At 36.6% G+C, this 18703-nt stretch overlaps 1 protein-coding gene and 1 long non-coding RNA gene across 15 annotated transcripts in view; one reads left to right on the top strand and one right to left on the bottom strand.

The window, feature by feature from the left end:
• The window catches only part of TRDN (triadin), a 241099-nt gene that overhangs the window by 130428 nt on the left and 91968 nt on the right, over positions 1-18703 (bottom strand). For all 13 annotated transcript variants that reach the window (XR_014795499.1, XR_014795500.1, XM_084889625.1 and 10 more), the window contains one exon: positions 3675-3752. Coding sequence is in view for 11 of the 13 variants with exons in the window: in XM_084889625.1 (XP_084745751.1) it covers positions 3675-3752 (78 nt within the window). In the remaining 2 variants the exon portion in view is untranslated. The remainder of the gene's footprint in view (positions 1-3674; positions 3753-18703) is intronic.
• Positions 1-18703, top strand: part of LOC311625434 — a 35831-nt gene that overhangs the window by 10489 nt on the left and 6639 nt on the right. Inside the window, exons 2-8 of one of the 2 annotated variants that reach the window (XR_014795502.1) lie at positions 533-658; positions 4600-4728; positions 8030-8100; positions 8263-8380; positions 11836-11935; positions 16301-16521; positions 17912-18089. This is a non-coding gene — a long non-coding RNA (uncharacterized lncRNA). The remainder of the gene's footprint in view (positions 1-532; positions 659-4599; positions 4729-8029; positions 8101-8262; positions 8381-11835; positions 11936-16300; positions 16522-17911; positions 18090-18703) is intronic. The other variant, XR_014795501.1, reaches the window with a different exon arrangement.

The following is an 18703-nucleotide window of genomic DNA, read 5'->3' as shown; positions in this document are numbered from 1 at the left end:
AGTTTTGAACCCTGGACTAGATCTGGACGGTTTTCTAAATATTCAAGAAGCATTGCTGATTTGGGGTCTTGGAATGAACCATTACATGAACTGTACATTACATTAAGCTCTTTAATTATCAAGTTATTTTTTTCATATTGGAATTTATATAGTACTGATTTACAAATTGTATGGGGCTTTTATTTAAAATTTATAAATGCTAATTTATTCAATTCATGTAGATGGCCAAATCAAAATATTTTACATACTATTTAATAGGTTGCTATAATTTACAAGTATAATGTAACCTTTCCCCCACTCCCAATGGTATTTCTCTTGCTATCTAGTGAGCCTTTCTAGAATGGCTAGATACTTGGCCTGAAAACTTTGTTTTTCCCTAGACAACTAAGCAGTTAAAATTCATTCACGTATGGCATTCCAGTAAGTCTAAAAAATATTTGGCCAACCATAGGCTATTCAAATAACTAATACTAAGTTAAAAGCATTTTTAGAAATATTAAATTGCTCTCCACCTCTCTCTTAAATACTCTAGGAGTTTGCTACTCAGATGTGGTCCAGAGCCAGTAGCACCAGCAATACTTGGGAGGTTGTTATGAAGAGTCTCAGTCCCCACCCCAGACCTTCCAAAGCAGAATCTGCATTCTTACAAGACCCCCAAGTATTTATGTGCACATGAAATTTTGTGTATTACTAGGGTACTCTTGATTAGCATCAGAACATGATCTTTCTATCACAAAACCATATGAAGTTAAAAGCACAAAACTTTGTCTCCATTTTCCAAACTTGTTGATAACTCAGAAGACATGAACATCTAATCCTCAAGCTTCAATGTCTGCATAGTAATATAATAGAAAGTTCTCTGGGCATAAGGCTTGAATCTTATTCCTGTTATTTATTTATTAATATCGCATAGATAAATAAACAAATCCCATGGCTACATTTGTTCATTTTTGATAATAATGTTTATTTCATAGCATTTCAGAATATCAAATGTAAAATGCATATGGGTATAGCAAACATAATATTCTGAATAAATGTGAGCTGAAGAGAACATGCCCATGAGTTAGGCAAGTCTTCATCAGGATCTGGCCAAATGCATAGAACATGCTGGCATCAGAACATAACCTAGGAAAACTTTACCTGCTCAAATCCTTCCCTGGCTATTGAATATATGAAATGTAAATGTGCAACCAAAAGAAATTCTATTTCAATGGAACCCATCACCTTCCTGCTCCTTATCACTGACTATTTTATTTCAACAGCTTTCCATCTTAGTTAATGGCACTATTGTCCACCCGTATACATAATTTAGAAAGCCTGGAGACATTCTAATTCTTTCTTCTGCCTCAGCACCTGTTTCCAATCTGATACTTAGATCAATCGATATTATTTCCAGATCTCTTGCTGATCCATCTCATTTCTCCACCCCACTACACCACTGTTTAGTTTAGGATTTACAATTTATTTGGACTACTCTTTCCCCAGGCACCTACAATCAATCTTATACCACCAATCTACCTTGTAAGGTGATGGTGGAATTGATCTTTCAAAACAAACATGTCTATTACATTCATGAGAAATTTCCAATTGTTTAGAGACAAAAATAAAAATCTCTTAGCTGAGGAGACAATATATGTGTTTATATATGCACAAACTGTCTCGGGAAGGAACTAACATTGGTTGGCTGATGAATAGGGTCAGGAAGAAAACTTTTCACCCTACATTGTTTTTGCAACTTTTACATTTGGTACCATATAAATGTATCACAATTTTAAAAGAAAAAAAAATTCTTCATCTGGGTAAAACAGCATGATGTTCAAGGATTTGCCAAATACAGTACAATCAGAGTTTTAAAAACAAAAGAATTTAAAAAAAAAGAAAAGAGTCAGAATAAAAAATGTTGGTAAATTTACCTGCAGAATGAGTATATTTGAGATTTGTTTTACTATTTATGTTTTTATAATAAAAAATAAATTCCAATCTTGCCTATACAAGGTAGTTCATGATCTGTCCTCTGCATATCTTTCTAGAAGCTTTCCCAAACTCTCTACATGGCTTCTTTTTTTTCTCTCCATGATGAACTACTTCTATTTCTCAGGACCAAACTCTGCTCTTACTCATCTCCATGCCTTTATTTATACCAGTATTTTTAATGTTAATGCTCTTACCTTCCTTACCTACTGATGAACACCACTTCTTGGGACTTCGATTTCTCAGTCATCTCTACAGAGAAACCTTTCCTGGGGCCCTCCTCCCTGCTTCTGCACAGAGCTATGTCCTCCCTTCTCTAATCCTCCACAGTACTTTTTACTCTCTTACTTTTTGGTTCCTATCACATTGTGGAAATCAGCACCCCTCTTAGAACCAACAAGCAGGCCCCTCTTGGAGTCTCTGTGCTTTAAAGGGCTCTCCGGCCCCTCCAGCGATTCTCTGCCCTGGTCTAAGAATCTGGGGGGACAACAGGCTGTAGCCACCTGGAGTCTCTTCTCTCTTACACTCCAGATCCTGGGACCCTGAATTTTCCCCTCAAAAGCTCATACTCTGATGCCAGTGGCTTTATGGGCTTCTTCCTGAATGAATCCTTATAAGTTTGGTCACCCTAGTTTCAAGGGGTGATCAAAGCCAAAAGGAATCTGTTGGGCAGAGTGGACAGAATTTGGACAAGCAGGTTAGTATCCAGGTGTGTACATGAGTCCCTTTCAATACATGACAGAGCTCGGGCAGAAAGAACACTTTGGTGATCTGGGGGAAACCTCCATTTTTCTCTTGCAAAAAGTTAGTGGTGCACTTGGTTTTAATTACTTGTGATTTATATTGACTCCTCTTTAACTACTTTTAATTTTATATTTGTAAACTAAGTCTTGGTAGGACAGGGACTATTTTCTATTAATGCCTGAATCCTTAGTACTTTGGACAATATCTGACATTATCCCATTGATTGGAATTTATTAAAGAATAGTCAAATAAGTAAATGAAGACTTAAATAAATTATATTAAATTTCTAGCATGTTTGTTTCTGATGTAATATTCCCATACTCTAATTTTGCTTGATTTCATCACATTTCAAAGAATAAATTATTAGTGGTAGTTTGCTAATTTCATAAAGCTCATTCAAACACACACACACACACACACACACACACACACACACACACCACACACAATTTCATCCTCATAATAACTCTATTAGATTAGGGTTATTCTTGTTCCATTTTAGGAATGACAAATCTCATGAACAGTGAATTTAATTAACTTTCCAAATTTGCATGTCTAGTAAGGGGTAGAATTCAGATTCATACCCAGAAACTCTGGCACCAACGTTGTAAGATACTGAACTAATTGAGTTGTGATAAAACTGCAAACAATGAAAGGCATATACCTATTCATTTGTCCCTATACTTTCTGGTTGATTTTTAGGGTAAAAGTTGGTCACCCTTCTAGAAGTTGGGGTTGCAGGATAGAATCTTAAGAGGAAAATTTAGGTTCTCTAGAAAGGAAGAAACGGCAATTTAAGGAAAAATAAACTGTAGCTATGTAGTATATAAACAAAAGAAAAATTACTTGAGAAAACATGAATTTAGTTATTGCTGGTATTATTTTTTTGTTTTGTTTCTCTACATTCTACTTTATCTACAATATAGAAGATGTTTGGAAAAACTAAATAGAATACTTGCCTTCAGGAGCAGGCGAAGCTGGAGTGGTTCTGGAAGCTTGTTCTGTGGGTAGCAGAGGTGGTATGGCTGGGCTTTGTCCTGTGCACACAATCAGAAGTGGGTATTGAAAAAAAAAGTATTAACAGATTTAATATCCACAACTAAAATAGCCTGATCTTCCCCCAGCATGCATAATTCATAAACGGAAATATAAATCCATATTATTATGCAATAGGCAAATTGTTATTAGCTGAGATCTTTAAGTAGATACAGACACAGATGCAGTTATCTTCAGAGCCATTTCTGAATATATTACTTTTCATAAAAGTATACACAATGTTAAATATATTTACTGGACTTCATTAATGAAAATCCTGTATGAAATAAAATAAAGTAATTTATTTTCAATATGCACTTAAATTATAAAATCTAAAATCACAGAAGCTGAGAGGAATCACCATGTTTTCATTTAAGTAAATTTTTTCAAATGATATAAAAGAAGCTTAAAATTCATAGGCCTTTTGATGTTAAACAGGTACATTTTCTCCTGCTAAAATAAATGACCTGAAATAAAGTAAATAATGGGCCAGAGGAAAAATATATTCAGTTTTGTGGAGGCTTGAAATGCTCCCTCAAGTCTCTCGGCTTATTATGAACTGTATAAAAATCTACAATCATTCCTGAATGCTTCCTTATCCCATGCGATTTCTTTAATTAACCAAAACCACCCGGCCCATGAACTGTAAACATTAACTAACATATGACTCCATATGAAATGCTTGCAAGATGTTTTATCATTAATTTTCATTTTATGAACTCCTGCTGTGTGTTACGTTTTCATCCGTGAATCGATGTGGGCATACGCACCTTCTAAAATCTCACTGACAACTAGATATTATCAAATGTCAGCAGACCTGCCTGCTTACTGGAAGTTTTCCTTTTTTAGAATTCATCAAAATGACTTCGCTCTGGTGAATTGTAGATGAGCAAGCGGAGCAATCCGAGTTGCACACACCACACTCTGTTGTGACGAGAAGGGCAGAATTCCAGGCCTAGACCCTCAAGCCAAGGAGAGGTTAGTCTGCTTTCATTACAGGGGCTTCTCCTAGTTATTAGAGCGAATTGGTAGATTCTTGAGCATGTGCAAGCATGTATAAAATCAAAACATATTGTTTCATAACATGTAGGCTGTATACCTAAAAAATATTAACCCATATTATTATTAAATTTACTAGTGCTCCAGTGCACAAAATTCATGCATGGGGGGTGGGGGTGGGGGTGGGGGGGAGAAACCCAGCCTGCATCCTCTCCAATCTGGGACCCCTTGGGATGTCCAATTGCTCCTTGCAATCTGGGACCGCAGGCTCCTAACTGCTCACTTTCCTGATTGCCTGTTTGGCCCTAACCACCTGCCTGCCAGCCTGATTGCCTCCAACTACCCCACCCTGCTGGCCTTCTCCCTGCACTGGCCTGCTTGCCCCAACTATTCCCCGCCACCCGCTGGGCTGCTCACTTTCAACTGCTCCCCCACCTGCCTGCTCGCCCCCCCCTTGCCCGCCCCCTCTGCTGGCCTGTTCACCCCTAACTGCCTTTGCCTTGGCCCCACCACCATGGCTTTGTCTGGAAGAATGTCTGGAAGGTCTTCCAGAAGGTCTCCCGGTCTAATTAGCATATTACCCTTTTATTAGTATAGATTCACTCACCAGCACAAAGATTTGATAGAAACATAATGCAACTAGGAAGTTCTTTTGTTATCAAGCAAAGAAAAGGTAAGGCAGAGCACTGTAAAAAAAAGTTTGCTCCACCTTTCCCTCCCCAGCTAACATTTACAGTGCTTGTTGTGTGCCTGGGACAGTCTCAAAGAGTGGTGGCTTGTCAATCTTCACAAAATTCTTAGGGCATAATTTTCATTTTACAGTTTGAAAATTGAGGCAAACAGGGGTTTAGGACATTCAACTCTTAAGAAGTGGGCCTAGATTTTCATATGCTCTGGATCTGAGGTGTTTAAAGTTGCTTTCTGACTAAGGTGAGCAAAGCATCATCCCATGTTAGGAATCCATGACTGCCCTGGGAAAGGACAGAAGAGTGAGGCTTCTTCCCTTCTGCTCCCACCTTTTTTGTAAGTCACAGGAACGATTTGGTTTTAAATCTTGCTTAAGAGCTGTTTTTGAAAAAACATTACCAAGGTAGAATATCTTTTGAAATTGTTAAAATCTAGGGGAGTCTCGATTTGGGAAAGAGTCAATACATAACTAAAGCTTAAAATACAAGTGGCCATGAGTATAATTCCATTGTTTCTAAATACTAAGGCTTTCAAAAATACTTCCATAAAGTGGTGCTTATTCAACCTAAGTTGTTTTACCTCTATCAGAAGCTTCCATCAGTAGCAGTGAGTATATAATCATAATCTTTTATACTCGCTACAGTCTTTAGAAATTAATTCAAAATATATAAAATTCTTTCTCTGGAAAAGTATTCATATGTATTATAAAATATCCTTGGATTTTCCTGGGGGAAATCTACGTCATTATTTTTGCTTTTTAATTAGCACTTATCACGCATCATCACTGAAGAATCATTAAACACCAATCCTGCCTTAAAGAAGTTCCCATTCTACTGGCCAAAACACTCACAGACACATCCTTATAATGTAGTGTGGGGGAGGGGGCAGGGGAGTGCAGGAGAGGAATGGGCTCCAGACAGTGAGAATCTGGTGATAAAAAAGCCAAAATATGTAGAATTATTAAAACAAACAAAATGGCGATTGCTTTTTTCTGTACATAAAGTACAATATCCCGTTTCCAGTTTCTATCAGAACTTCTCTCCAACGGAAACAAACTATATTACGCTCTCCATATTATTGTGAGGCAGTGGATGCAGTGGGAAGAGGGGTCGCCACGGAAAGAGAAAGGAAAAGGTGGATGACAGTGACAGGCAGCTCTTTAGGGGAATGATTAGCTCCGGACAAGTTCTTGTTGTGCTGCGAGGCACCAAAACAAATCGGGCATGCCCCCTACTTGAGCAAGATGCATGACTTTAATACAGACTTATAGAAAAGTATTTATCTACATTCAAATAATGTCAGAAAATACTATTGGAATTAGAGATCATTTTGCTCTATTAATGAATATGTTACATATAATATACAATAATGTGTAAAATTATATAAATAGAACATTATATGGTTAGAATTTTATAATAAAACAATATTTAGTATAAAATCTTTATGCTTGGAACCAAATGGCTATAAGTGAGCATTTCAGCTCCATCACTTGTAATGTGTGTGAGCTTGAAAATCTCCTAAAGATTCCAAACATCAATTTATGAAATGAGGATCTTTCAGGGCCATTACGGGGATTAAGTGATAAAACAGCCAACACATAATAAATACTCAAAGTACTGTGTTTCCCCGAAAATAAGACATCCTCTAAAAATAAGACCTATTTACAGGTTTCCTTCTGAGTGAAATATAAGGCATCCCCCCCAAAATAAGGCCCCCCCCTAGGCTAAACATGAGAGATTTGGTCCACTGATTCTGAAAGAAATGGAGTCACAAGAAATTCACCAGGAAATTCAGGAATTGGATTGTTATGATGATGTTCCAGAAGATGATGACATGATTGTCATTGAATAAATGAGTAAATTCTTGATACTGTAGGATTCACGGTTTGTCTGGTTTGTGTTGACAACTACCGTACTACCGTACCGTATACAGGTAATAAATTTCCTTTATTTTCATTTAAAAATAAATGTGTACCGTATTCTTCTTCATGGAAAAATAAGACATCCTCTGAAAATAAGACCTAGCGCATCTTTGGGAGCAAAAATTAATATAAGACACTGTCTTATTTTCGGGGAAACAGGGTATTAGTTCTTTTCCCAATGATGTATTTACGGTTTATAGCCCATCTATTTTCACAAGAGGACTTGAAATAAACTGCTGAAGAAAACAAAGACATAACAGAAAAAATTAAAAATGACAAAACAGCACAACTCATTTACAGGAAAGATGATTATAATTTTATCAGGGGTGTGTTCCTTTGGAAATCCTGAGGATTGTTACTCTCTGAAGGAAATATTTACATTGGGACTCTAAAGGAGTCCTTCATTTTACAAGCTATTACCTGGCAATCCCTCTGACATTCAAGCACAGTGATTTGGCTTTATTTTTTGTCCCTTGAATGATTTTTTTGCTGGATTATTTCCATAAACTTGAATGACATGTTTATAAGTAGCCAATATTTTATTGTTCTGAATTCTTTCTGATAGAAGTGAATTTGATTGCTTTGGGGTTTAGTCAAATTTCATGGCGGATAGTTTACAGTATGCATTCCTTCTAATGATCTAAACTACTTGCTATTTCTTTATTTTGCCAGAAATAATGAATGGGATTACTCAGCATCTCAATTCATGTGGGCAGCTGTGAGCTGAATTCAGATTGCATGAGGTAAAAAGAAATGCTATACTAAAGTTTAATTTCTCTAGTTTCTTCAGTAAAGGAGATTCCCAGATTAAATATCATTTCTAGATAACTGAATCAACCCCTTAAATCTTGAAACAAATGTTGAGGATACTTTTTTCCTCTATTGCTCCATATTTCATCCCATAGGTCATCATTGCATTTTTAGAGGTACTGAGTATGTCAGAAGATATAAACTCTTTGAAAGGCCTTCGAACTGCAAGCAATGAATGGAGATGGATCCTGTGATGGACAAGGTGTCTCTCTAGTAAGTGATCATAGAGTTAAAATCCATTTAAATTAAAAAATATATGCAAAGTGTGAAATCACTATAAATTCTTATCTCAATTTTTTCTTTCAGTTTCATAGAAGGCATTTGTAAATCTGTGATTAAAGGTAAAATGGGAAGATGTGAATTTAGTAAGAAGATGATATTGCATTACTTTTATGCATTGGGACAGAATGACTATTTTTATAACATATGGAAAATATTTTTAATATTTAAAATCTAATAAATACCAAAATTAAATGAAAATATGGCTTTATATATTAGGCTGAGACAGGTGATTGTGTTACAATAAGGACACCTTGACTTTTAAGTTTCCTTACCAAGAGTCTTTTTCTCTTGCTTTGTATATTTGGACCAAGTAGAAAATGGAGGGAGGGAATTGAGGTATCAACCACTCCTCCCTATCTTATCCCATTTATCCCAGGTTTGCAAATTTCCATATAAAAGATAATCTTATCTATAAGGAAATATCTGAGGAAGTTCAGGCATTTGTATTAGGTGGGTGTATCAAGGAGGTTTTCTCTGTAAGCATCTTCATCTCTCCCCTTTGTGTGTTGCTAAATTCTACACATGCACTTTGCATTCCTTACACTCAGACAGTAAACAGGAAATTATTACTAAAGTCTCAGCTGTTTCAAGGCAAACTAAGAATAACAGTGTCTGATCCAGCCTCGTGATGGTAAGTGCTATGAACATAGCATTACAAATAAAACCACTGAAGGACCACAGTGAAGATAGAGAAATGCATTGTTACAGAGCTTACAATAGAGATGGAGGAGACAGGTGATGAGCAAGACGGATCATTTTAGACCTCATGCAGGTAGAAACATGAAAGCAGAGTGAAGAAGCAGAGGAGGCTGGGAAGGAAGATCATGCTCTGGATAGAGAAGAGCAGGGCTTCCACAAAGCAGGATGGGACTAAATGCAGGGTGTCCCCAAAGTGTATACACACACTGAATAATTATAAAGGCAGTATTTATTCAAACAGACTTCATTTTCAAAATTGAGCTGCCAGCTGTTAAAGTGGGTATACATTTTTTGGGGGACACCCTGTATACAGAGCTTTGTGAGAATTAGGAAAACACGTCCTCTCTGGGTGTGTGCAGTTCACAGCGGCAATTTTTGACCAGGAGGACTTGCTTGGTGCAAAGCTAAGAGGCAACTCTTTGCCTGGGCAGCTGCTGCCCCAGTCTGAGCAAGCAGACTCCAGGAAAGGAATGGAGTGTGCACCTTTTGTGTAAGCAAGCAAACTGCACAAGAGTGCATAATGTATTAAGGGCCCAGAGCAAACCACAGGACAATCTCTAATAAAAGGATTGCTGACAGGGAAAAGCAAGTCAAAAAGCCTAAACTAGGAACCAGCCCAGCTTGCTTGAAGGTCAGAGGGGCTAGAGACCAGAGATAAGGTCCTATCACAGCATTCCAGGTAGTTCCACTATGTCTGAAACGGCCTTTGGAACAGTGTTCCAAGGCCAACGGTAAGCTTGTAAAGGGTTTAGTATGATCCATGGGCTTTTTAGAAAGATGACTGGCTATTGTGTGAACAAAAATAATGCTTGTAAAAAAAAGGGCATGAGAGCCGAAACCGGTTTGGCTCAATGGATAGAGCATCGGCTTGGGGACTGAAAGGTCCCGGGTTCGAGTCCGGTCAAGGTCATGTACCTCGGTTGCGGGCATATCCCCAGTAGGGGGTGTGCAAGAGGCAGCTGATCGATGACTCTCTCTCATTGATGTTTCTAACTCTCTCTCCCTTCCTCTCTGTACAAAATCAATAAAATATATTTTTTAAAAAAGGGTATGAGAGACAGTAGGATATCAGTTGGAGATTATGGAAATAAACCAGATGAGAAATGATGTGGGCTTTGACTGGATGGGTTTCAGTGGAGATTTAGTCATTCGTGCAATAAATATTTGTAGAGTGCCTGCTAGCACTCGACACTTCCCTAGGACATGGCGTTATTGCTGTGAACGGTACGGACAAAATCATCTTGTTCATAGAGCTGAGATCCTATTAAAAGGGAGAAAACATATCAACTAAATAAGTAAAATGAGAATAAGTATCCTATTTTAAAATGTACCAAGAAAGAGTAATAAGAAATGCTATTCAGAATAATAGGTGGCAATTTTAAATATATGGTCCATGAAAAACATAGAAATCTTAGATAGTTGGATTAATTCAAAGTACATTTTTTACTTAAACCCATTAGGACTTTTAAATGAATTTGATGTGGGAAGAGAGAGAAAGAAATCAAAGATGCACAATTTAACTTGAACATCTGGAAGCAAATGAGAAGTCTATACCCAGATAAGGGCAGAACATTTTTCATTTACCCATCTAGCTACTGGGTATGGACTAATGGCTTTTTGTCACTTGAATTATGAGTTTTCAGGTTTGCCAGAAGATGTATATAGAACATACTGAAGAAGAGGACATAATTACTTCATTGCATTATTCTAATCATATATTTTAATAGTAATTCATTCTCATATTTTTGATGATTTTAGAAAGTTTTAATCAAATGGATTATTTAGTATAAATTGGTTATGTGACCCTACTAAAACACCAAAACTTCAACTTCTTAGATCAAAGACCATCCTCCAGGCCAAAGTGTTTCTACTAGAAAGGTTTCTTTGCTTCCTGTAAAAAGCTTCCCTGATATTTCCATGTGTTATTATATATTTGCATATTCACTTTGATGGAAAGCAAGGACAAGTAGCCAAATACATATTTCATACCTCCTTTTGATTAAAAATGATAAAGGTAACATTTCTGTTTTTTCCCCTTCATCTTCAATTTATAAACTAGAAAAAATTTCATGGAATAGTCAACTCAAAAAAGAAAATATGATTCATTCAAGATCATACCATTGTCCCATTTATTCTTGCACCTCGATTATGACAGAATATCTGATGTTTGGAATTTAACAAAAAATAAATGCATCAAATCCTAATTATAGAGTTTGGGGATGTAGAAGAAACCTTTGAAATCAGTTATTTCAAAGTCCTAATGTTTTAGATGAAAAAGAAAAAAGGTCTCTAGAAAGATAAGTGGCTAACCAATGTTCTGCTTGGAGAACAGAACCAGTTTTGGACTTCATTTGTTTTTCTATCTATTGAATACCTATTTAGAAAGTTAATGTAAATGACAATTATGTTACCTATTATGACAAATGACTCATAATCATTGGAAGATCTGCAAATATTCATTTCCTAATGTACAAAGTTATATAGCTTTCTTCAGTAGTCATGTTTTATTTAACATTAATTAGATGCTGAATTAACTTCAAGCAACCCATCAAAGAGGCTCAGTACACTAAGAAAAATTTCCTTATTAACTGACCTCGTTGTCACAATTCTAAATACACTGTCAACTGGTATTTTTTCAAAACTTTCAGAATTACTAAGTCTTCTTTCCTCAAATATATTTTTTCTAGTTTATCTGAACAATATCTCTTTCAACTCCACACCAAATCATATTTGTACACAGGGTGAGGCCTGGAGGAGACAGTGAAGATGGAATATGCAGACAAATAGGTAATATTAATTCTATATTTTTCTTTTAGTACAAAGGTCAAAGTTGGTAGAAAAAAAAGATTTATAAGACAAATTAGATGGATGAACTTTTCCATTTAAAAAAGAGAAAACTAAAAACTATCTCACGTACTTAAAATGCAGATGTCCTACTTGCCATGGAATCAACCAGGGAAAGGTTAAATATCTGCAGGATTTCACATTCTCATCCTTTGAAAAACAGTGTTGCTTCTTTTTTATATGAGGATCTCATTCATATAAAATAAAATCAATTAGACACTTTTCAGCCACCCATTCAGCTATTTCCACACACCACTCCGGATTGGGCAAAGGAAGGGATTTTGCAACTGCCCTACCCTTTGTTTCCACTGTGGGAAAATTTATTTCCTTTTCCTTTTCTTTTTTTAAAGTTGTCTCTGGTACATGAAAATATTCTCTGTTCATTAGCTACTCAAAAAGACACAAAAAGCCTAAGGAAGAAGCATAGAGCCAATTAATAGGGGACCTTCTGTTTTTTGAAATATACAATACCTCAGGAAGAAAAGAAAAACATGACTTGATGTTTTGTTTTAGAGGGACTTTTATTCTACTGGGTTCTTTAATAAACATGACAAAACTCCTCACCTTTTAAATTACAGGCATAGGACATAAATTTAATATTTCAATGCTTGCACTTAATAGATAAAGGATAAAATGGGAACATGATAATAATTACTATTTAATAGGCTTAAAGCCACAATTAAATTTACAAATATATTCTCACTTGAATGACACATTTGAAAGTCATCCAACTCCGCTTCCTGTCTTAAATTGTATGTAATTAATATTAGTTTGGCATTTAAAACAATACACACTGCTTATCCAGTGCCTGCCAGGAGGCTATTTATAATTATACAAAAAATAATCCTCTGGGAGGAATCATTACTAATATAATTATTGTCACGCGTCACAGAAAATAGAAAAGATTTACATCTTATAAAACTGGCATATAGAGAAAATATTAAATAATCAGTTTTTTTTTCATAGGATGTTTTAATATGACAATTTTGTCCTTTTCCTATTTTCCCTCACTTTCTATGTGAGATTACAATTGTGACAATGACTCATGTCACTAAACACATGCTTATTGCCTAAACACTGTGGACAGTTTCAATAGAAAGTGGTTTGTAAGTGATAATTTTTCCTTCAGGAAAGCAGCATATCAATCATGAAGCAGAGATATTGACGAGTGAGGATGTGAGAGATATAGAAATAATTAAGCATAAATGACAAAGAACAGACATGCAGTATAATGAGGTCCAATTTGAAAGGACACACAGTGGGCTAGATGACATCTATGTTGTGAGATGTTAGTTTATTCAGTTTTTACCATATATTGATTTCTCACTCGGTATTATCATTTAAAATATATTTTTATTGATTTCTGAGAGGAAAAGAGAGGGAGAGAAAGAGAGAAACATCAATGATGAGAGACAATTATTGATTGGCTGCCTCCTGCACATCCCCCACTGGGGATTGAGCCCATAACCTGGGCATGTGCCCTGACTGGGAATCAAATCATGACCTCCTGGTTCATAGGTTGATGCTCAACCACTGAGCAACACTGGCCGGGCTCACTGGTATTATTCATTTTTAAAAAGTGCATCAAATTATATCACTATATACTTTTCTCTGTTGGGGTGAAAAATGGACCACCTAAATAGGAAAAAATGCTGAACTCATTGTAAACGGTGAATAATAACAATCATAAGAAGCTGACGATAAGCATTGAGAAAATACTAGCACTACACCTTTAATGAAGCCTGCCTTGACCTCTGTTCCCCTCTCCTCTCTAGACATATGTCTAGAGTAAAAGTAAAATCTGCATCATATGATTTAGTACTTAATTAGTAACTTCTCCCATTTTCTCCCCTAGTTTCTTTATAATGTTCATTGTTTTATTGTAATCATCTTTGCCTAGATTGTTACCTCATTCTGCTCTGAAATTCATGTTATAACCACTAGCATTGAGTACATACTGGGGATTCAGTGACTGTTAGGAATTAATTAAATGACCTTGAGTATATCAACCTGATGATGATGAAGATATAAATAACAAAAATGTATTGTCTTCGAATGTGATAGAGTTATTATATTATTGCTGCAACATAAAAAGTTTTGGAAAACCAAAATGTGAAATAGATTGGGCTAGAACAGCAGTCATAAAACTGATCAAATTACTGAGCAACTTGTTGAACAGTTTGCAGACGGTAACATTAATGTTAATGTAAAAATTTATTATTGCCATCTTGCGCAAATATCATATACAGGAAAAAAGCTATGGATAAGAAATATTTGTTTATCAAAGAGGTGTCTTTAAAAGCAGTTATACCACACTATTTAGTTTACAATTGGTTATATAAAATAGGCATGAACAGTATTTATTTCCATGTTTATAATAAGGCATTTATTTGAATGGTTAGAAAGTCCTAGAATCTCTGTCCTTTATCTACGAGTTTCAGCCAAATGAACCTTAGAATAGCACTCAGGGAATACATTCACATAATTACTAGAATGCTTTTTAAATCTGCACTCTTGCATACAAAGTGACAGATAAGATTATTATAAGACATAACACATTAATAAATAACACCTAATTAGTTTGATAATTCTTTGATTAAGACAATTTTCCTTGCTTCTCATAAGTAATGCAAATTACCCTGTATTATTTGTTCCTTTTCAGACTATTTCAGAATGTGCTTTGAATAGTCCCAGTAGGTTACCTGAGAAGAAATTTATTCTTGTCGGACAGCAGGCCCATGCCATTGATAGTGACAAGGCTAGACCAAAACAACGCGTTAATGAAAGCCCCATTCCAGCAAAGATGTCCCGTTAGAATCTGACACCTCTTTCAAAAGGGTAGGGGACAAAATCCTGAGAATGCAAGTAAGCAAATGAAACATTGGGTCTTCATTTTGTTTCCTTTAATGGGCACAGAGAAAGTAAAATCATATCAACCTTCTATTACGGGAAGAGAAGTCTTATTTACTAGTTTTCTCCCCAGGCCCCAAACCCTTTATCACATGAAGCATACACAGGGTGGTATCAACACGGGAGGAATCACAGCCACTCAGAAGTGCTTGGATCTATTTCTGTGTATGTTCCAGCTATTTATAGTAACTAGAATGTTTAATGGATTGATTGAGACAAATATGAAAATCAGCTACATTTATCTTGAGCAGCTTTCACAGACTTCCAATAATCAGAAGGCAACTTTCATGGGGGCATGCCAAACCCAGGAACTAGGCTCGCCTGTAACTAAGGGTAGGGTCTCTCTCCTTTTCGCTGTCACTCTGTCTAATTCTGTATGCTGCCTGCAGTGTGTGATGCACACAGCAACCCCAGCTCTGTTAATTCTGAGCCTCTGTCTCTAGAGATAGTGCCAATAACTCCTTTAAGAATCATTATAAAGGGCCTATTTACAATACTTAGAAACATGTCAGCTTTTTAAATAACAAGATTATTTCTAGGAATGAATAAAGAGGGATGCTCTGGGATGATCATCAATACATTGTTTTCTGTGAGATAAATATTATACATCATGAGTTCGATTTAATAAACACGTCATGTATCTGGCAAAGTATGAGTCAGCAGGGATTTAAAAGCAAGTGCTTCTGGAGGGTATGTATAAGGCAGAAAGGCAAAACTTGTTAGGGAGAGAACGATAATGATACACAGTAATTAAGTCAGAAAGATATAGGGCTATGGGTAGGAAAATGACAATTTTGCTATATCTGGGCACCCCACTACCCCATCACCACTATAAACTTAAATAGGACTTAATATGTTTGCCCTAGTCAGGTAGTGTTTTGTGTGTGTGTGTGTGTGTGTGTGTGTGTGTGTGTGTGTCTGTGTCTGTGTGCACATGCACATAAATTAACCCATACATTAACCCTATAAATTAATATCGATTTTCCCATTTTAGAGAAGTCAGTATCATCCCTATTTGCTAATTGCTGTAGCTGTAGAATCTAGCATAGTTCTTAGAACTCACCCAGAATACACATAAACCAAAGTGATTACATGTATGTAATGCAGGATGTTTTTATAAGATCTTCAACATAACATTATAAATAATTTAATTATTATCCAATACTAATAGATGCTAGAAACAAGGCTAAAGGACATCAGGTGGCTAGAATGGGCAAAATTGGCCTGATATATTATTTTTTTTGAGGTGGTTCTAAAAAAATGTTTTCCTCTCCCTAGCAAAGTTCTACTTGCAACAACTCTTGGGTGCTCAATTAGTGCTCAGAGAGCTGTGGATGCTTAAGAGCACTCTGACCACTGGTTTATGGATACTGCAACCTTATTACCCTCATTCCACAGAGGAGGACATGGCCGCCTAAAGAGACTGATTATCTTGACTAAGTCCTGTTCAATCAAGGGCCGGGAGCTCCATCTGAAGCCATGTAGTCCGGATCTGAAGTCTGTGTGCCTCAGCACCTCCTCTCATGGCCTGAAATGTCCATGCATTAGGTGGAAATAAAACAACAGAAACCAGCCAGAGATGGAAAGGCAGCTGTTGCTCTAATTTAGGTTACAAACAGGTCCGATTCTGGCACTTTCCATGTTACACTGTGGTTTTACCAAATTGTCACACATATTTCACTCTTTTCATTTATGTCTAGACCTCTTTTAAACTTCTATTATGTGTGTGAACTTAAAGTGTCGAGGCAGTTTGTAGCATTTTGAGTTGCAACACTAATTTCTTGAGTCATTATAGACCGGTCCCATCACCACCTATGTGAACAATGGCTTTGGAAGCCTGCCTTTCCTTCCCCCACCATGTCTCAGGCTCCTCCGCGTTAGCGATATTTCACAAGCTGTATCCCTTTTCCAATCACCTAAGCAGAGTGTTGCCTGATCACGCTCTCAAATGTTGGTGTCGTGTCTTTGTTCTATTTAAAATCCTTCAGAGACTCTTCCACGCCAAATGCCAGCTTTGCCTGATTGAGCAAGTGTCTGTAATCTGTCACCACTAACTTATCATGTCTCATTTCCCAATGTTTTCTAATCGTAATGCATCCTCTTGCCAGTCTGACATCTTCCCTGTCATGTAAACACATCAGTTTTATATGCACTGCCGTGTCATGTCCCATTCATTTTCTCTTTCACTCATATACAATGCGAGCCCTATACAGTATATTCTTTACCACACAGGCAAATGCTATCCTTCTTTCAAGTTCTAGATGCATGTTATCTCCCCTAATGTCTCTCCTCTGAAACTTGTAACAGTTAGTGTGTGTATTATGCATTCTAACTCAAGTTTAAATGTTTTCTATTATTTACTATTGATAGTTTCTTTTTTCTGTTCAAAAAATCATCCACTCAATTTGTTAAAGTTAAGCGTCATCTTTCAGCATTTTTTTTTTTTTTTTTTTTTTTTACTATACTGAGCCGAGCCTGCGGCCTGTGGCTGCTGAGTGTGAAGATATTCAGTATTTGTACACTGACTTATTTCACTCACTCCTCTGGTCAGCCCATCTTCACCACAAACCTCTCCCTTAAACTCGATTATCTAATCACCTGCTTCAGAGCTTTCTGTGAGAATTAAATGAGTAAGGTGCATGAAAATACCTGGTATCAACCGTGGTATTTAGTTGGTGCTTAAGAAATAATGTTTACATGGGAATCTTCAAAAGTTCCCCTTTGTGAGAAAAAGCCACTATCTGTGGCTTTAAGAATAGGTGATGAGTTCAAAGTCTCCTACTTCTCCAGCCCCACCTAGACCATTGAGTTTGGCCCACTCCTTTCTTCACTCCCTATTTAGGCCAAAAATTTCATTTTACGGGCCAACAATCTCTGAATAATCTTTTACTTTCCTCTCCTTTGGTATCTGTAATAATAAATTTTATGATTCTACCTCTGTGACATATTTGAACGAATCATAATCCTCTCCATCCCACCTCACAAGATCAATTCTGTTTCTCTTTCCAGGTCCTCCGAATGCCAACCAGAGTGAACCACTTGTGGTTTCCCATCGATGGCTGGGAAGCAGGGAGATTTGATCGTATTCCTGAAGACTCTAGAACTGAGCAGGCCTGGGTTTGAATCTCCAGGGTGTGAGGAAACAAACTCTCTATATCTCAATTATCTCTTCTATAAGACAGGCATGGTAATATACCCCTCCCAACATTTTATAAGAATAAAATAAAATTATTTAAGAACCTAGCAGAGTAAACACTCAAAAACCGCTAGTTGCAAAATAACACTTTAAGAGACTGTGATTCTTTGCCTTCATTAATATCTCTTCAGCCCTATATGTTTCTATTTTTAATTTCACATAAGCATATCTTACCAATGTCGCAAGACTCATTTTAATTTTTACGTTTCCCATAACATCTCCTCTGATACTTCACACTAGAAAAACTATAGTTTTGATACCATTGTAATTAGCTGATTATTAATAATAGAAGAGGAACAAAGAGAAGGCCAGATATTATAGGCATGTCATTTGGGCAGCTTCACCAGGAAGCCACAACTTTATTTCTAGAAGGATCCAAGAAAGGGACGATAGACACATAAGGTTGGAGGGGACTAGGAAGGTGCTTGCTGTCAATCACACCTGAGACAGAGATGGTTGCCTAGAATGGGCATGGTCACTGTATGGGTGCGAAGATTTGAGATGTATAACCCTGAACAAAGAAGTGGGCTCTCTTGTGCTCTTGGCTCTCTTGGGACTTGTGGGGCTTTTTTTGTTCCTGCTTCCCTGCATTTGCCCACATGGTC

Source organism: Pipistrellus hanaki (assembly GCF_964339955.1).
Source record: "Pipistrellus hanaki genome assembly, chromosome: 7".
NCBI lineage: Eukaryota > Metazoa > Chordata > Mammalia > Chiroptera > Vespertilionidae > Pipistrellus > Pipistrellus hanaki.
The sequence above is the reverse complement of the archived record's forward strand: the minus strand, read 5'-3'. Positions and strand labels throughout refer to the sequence as shown.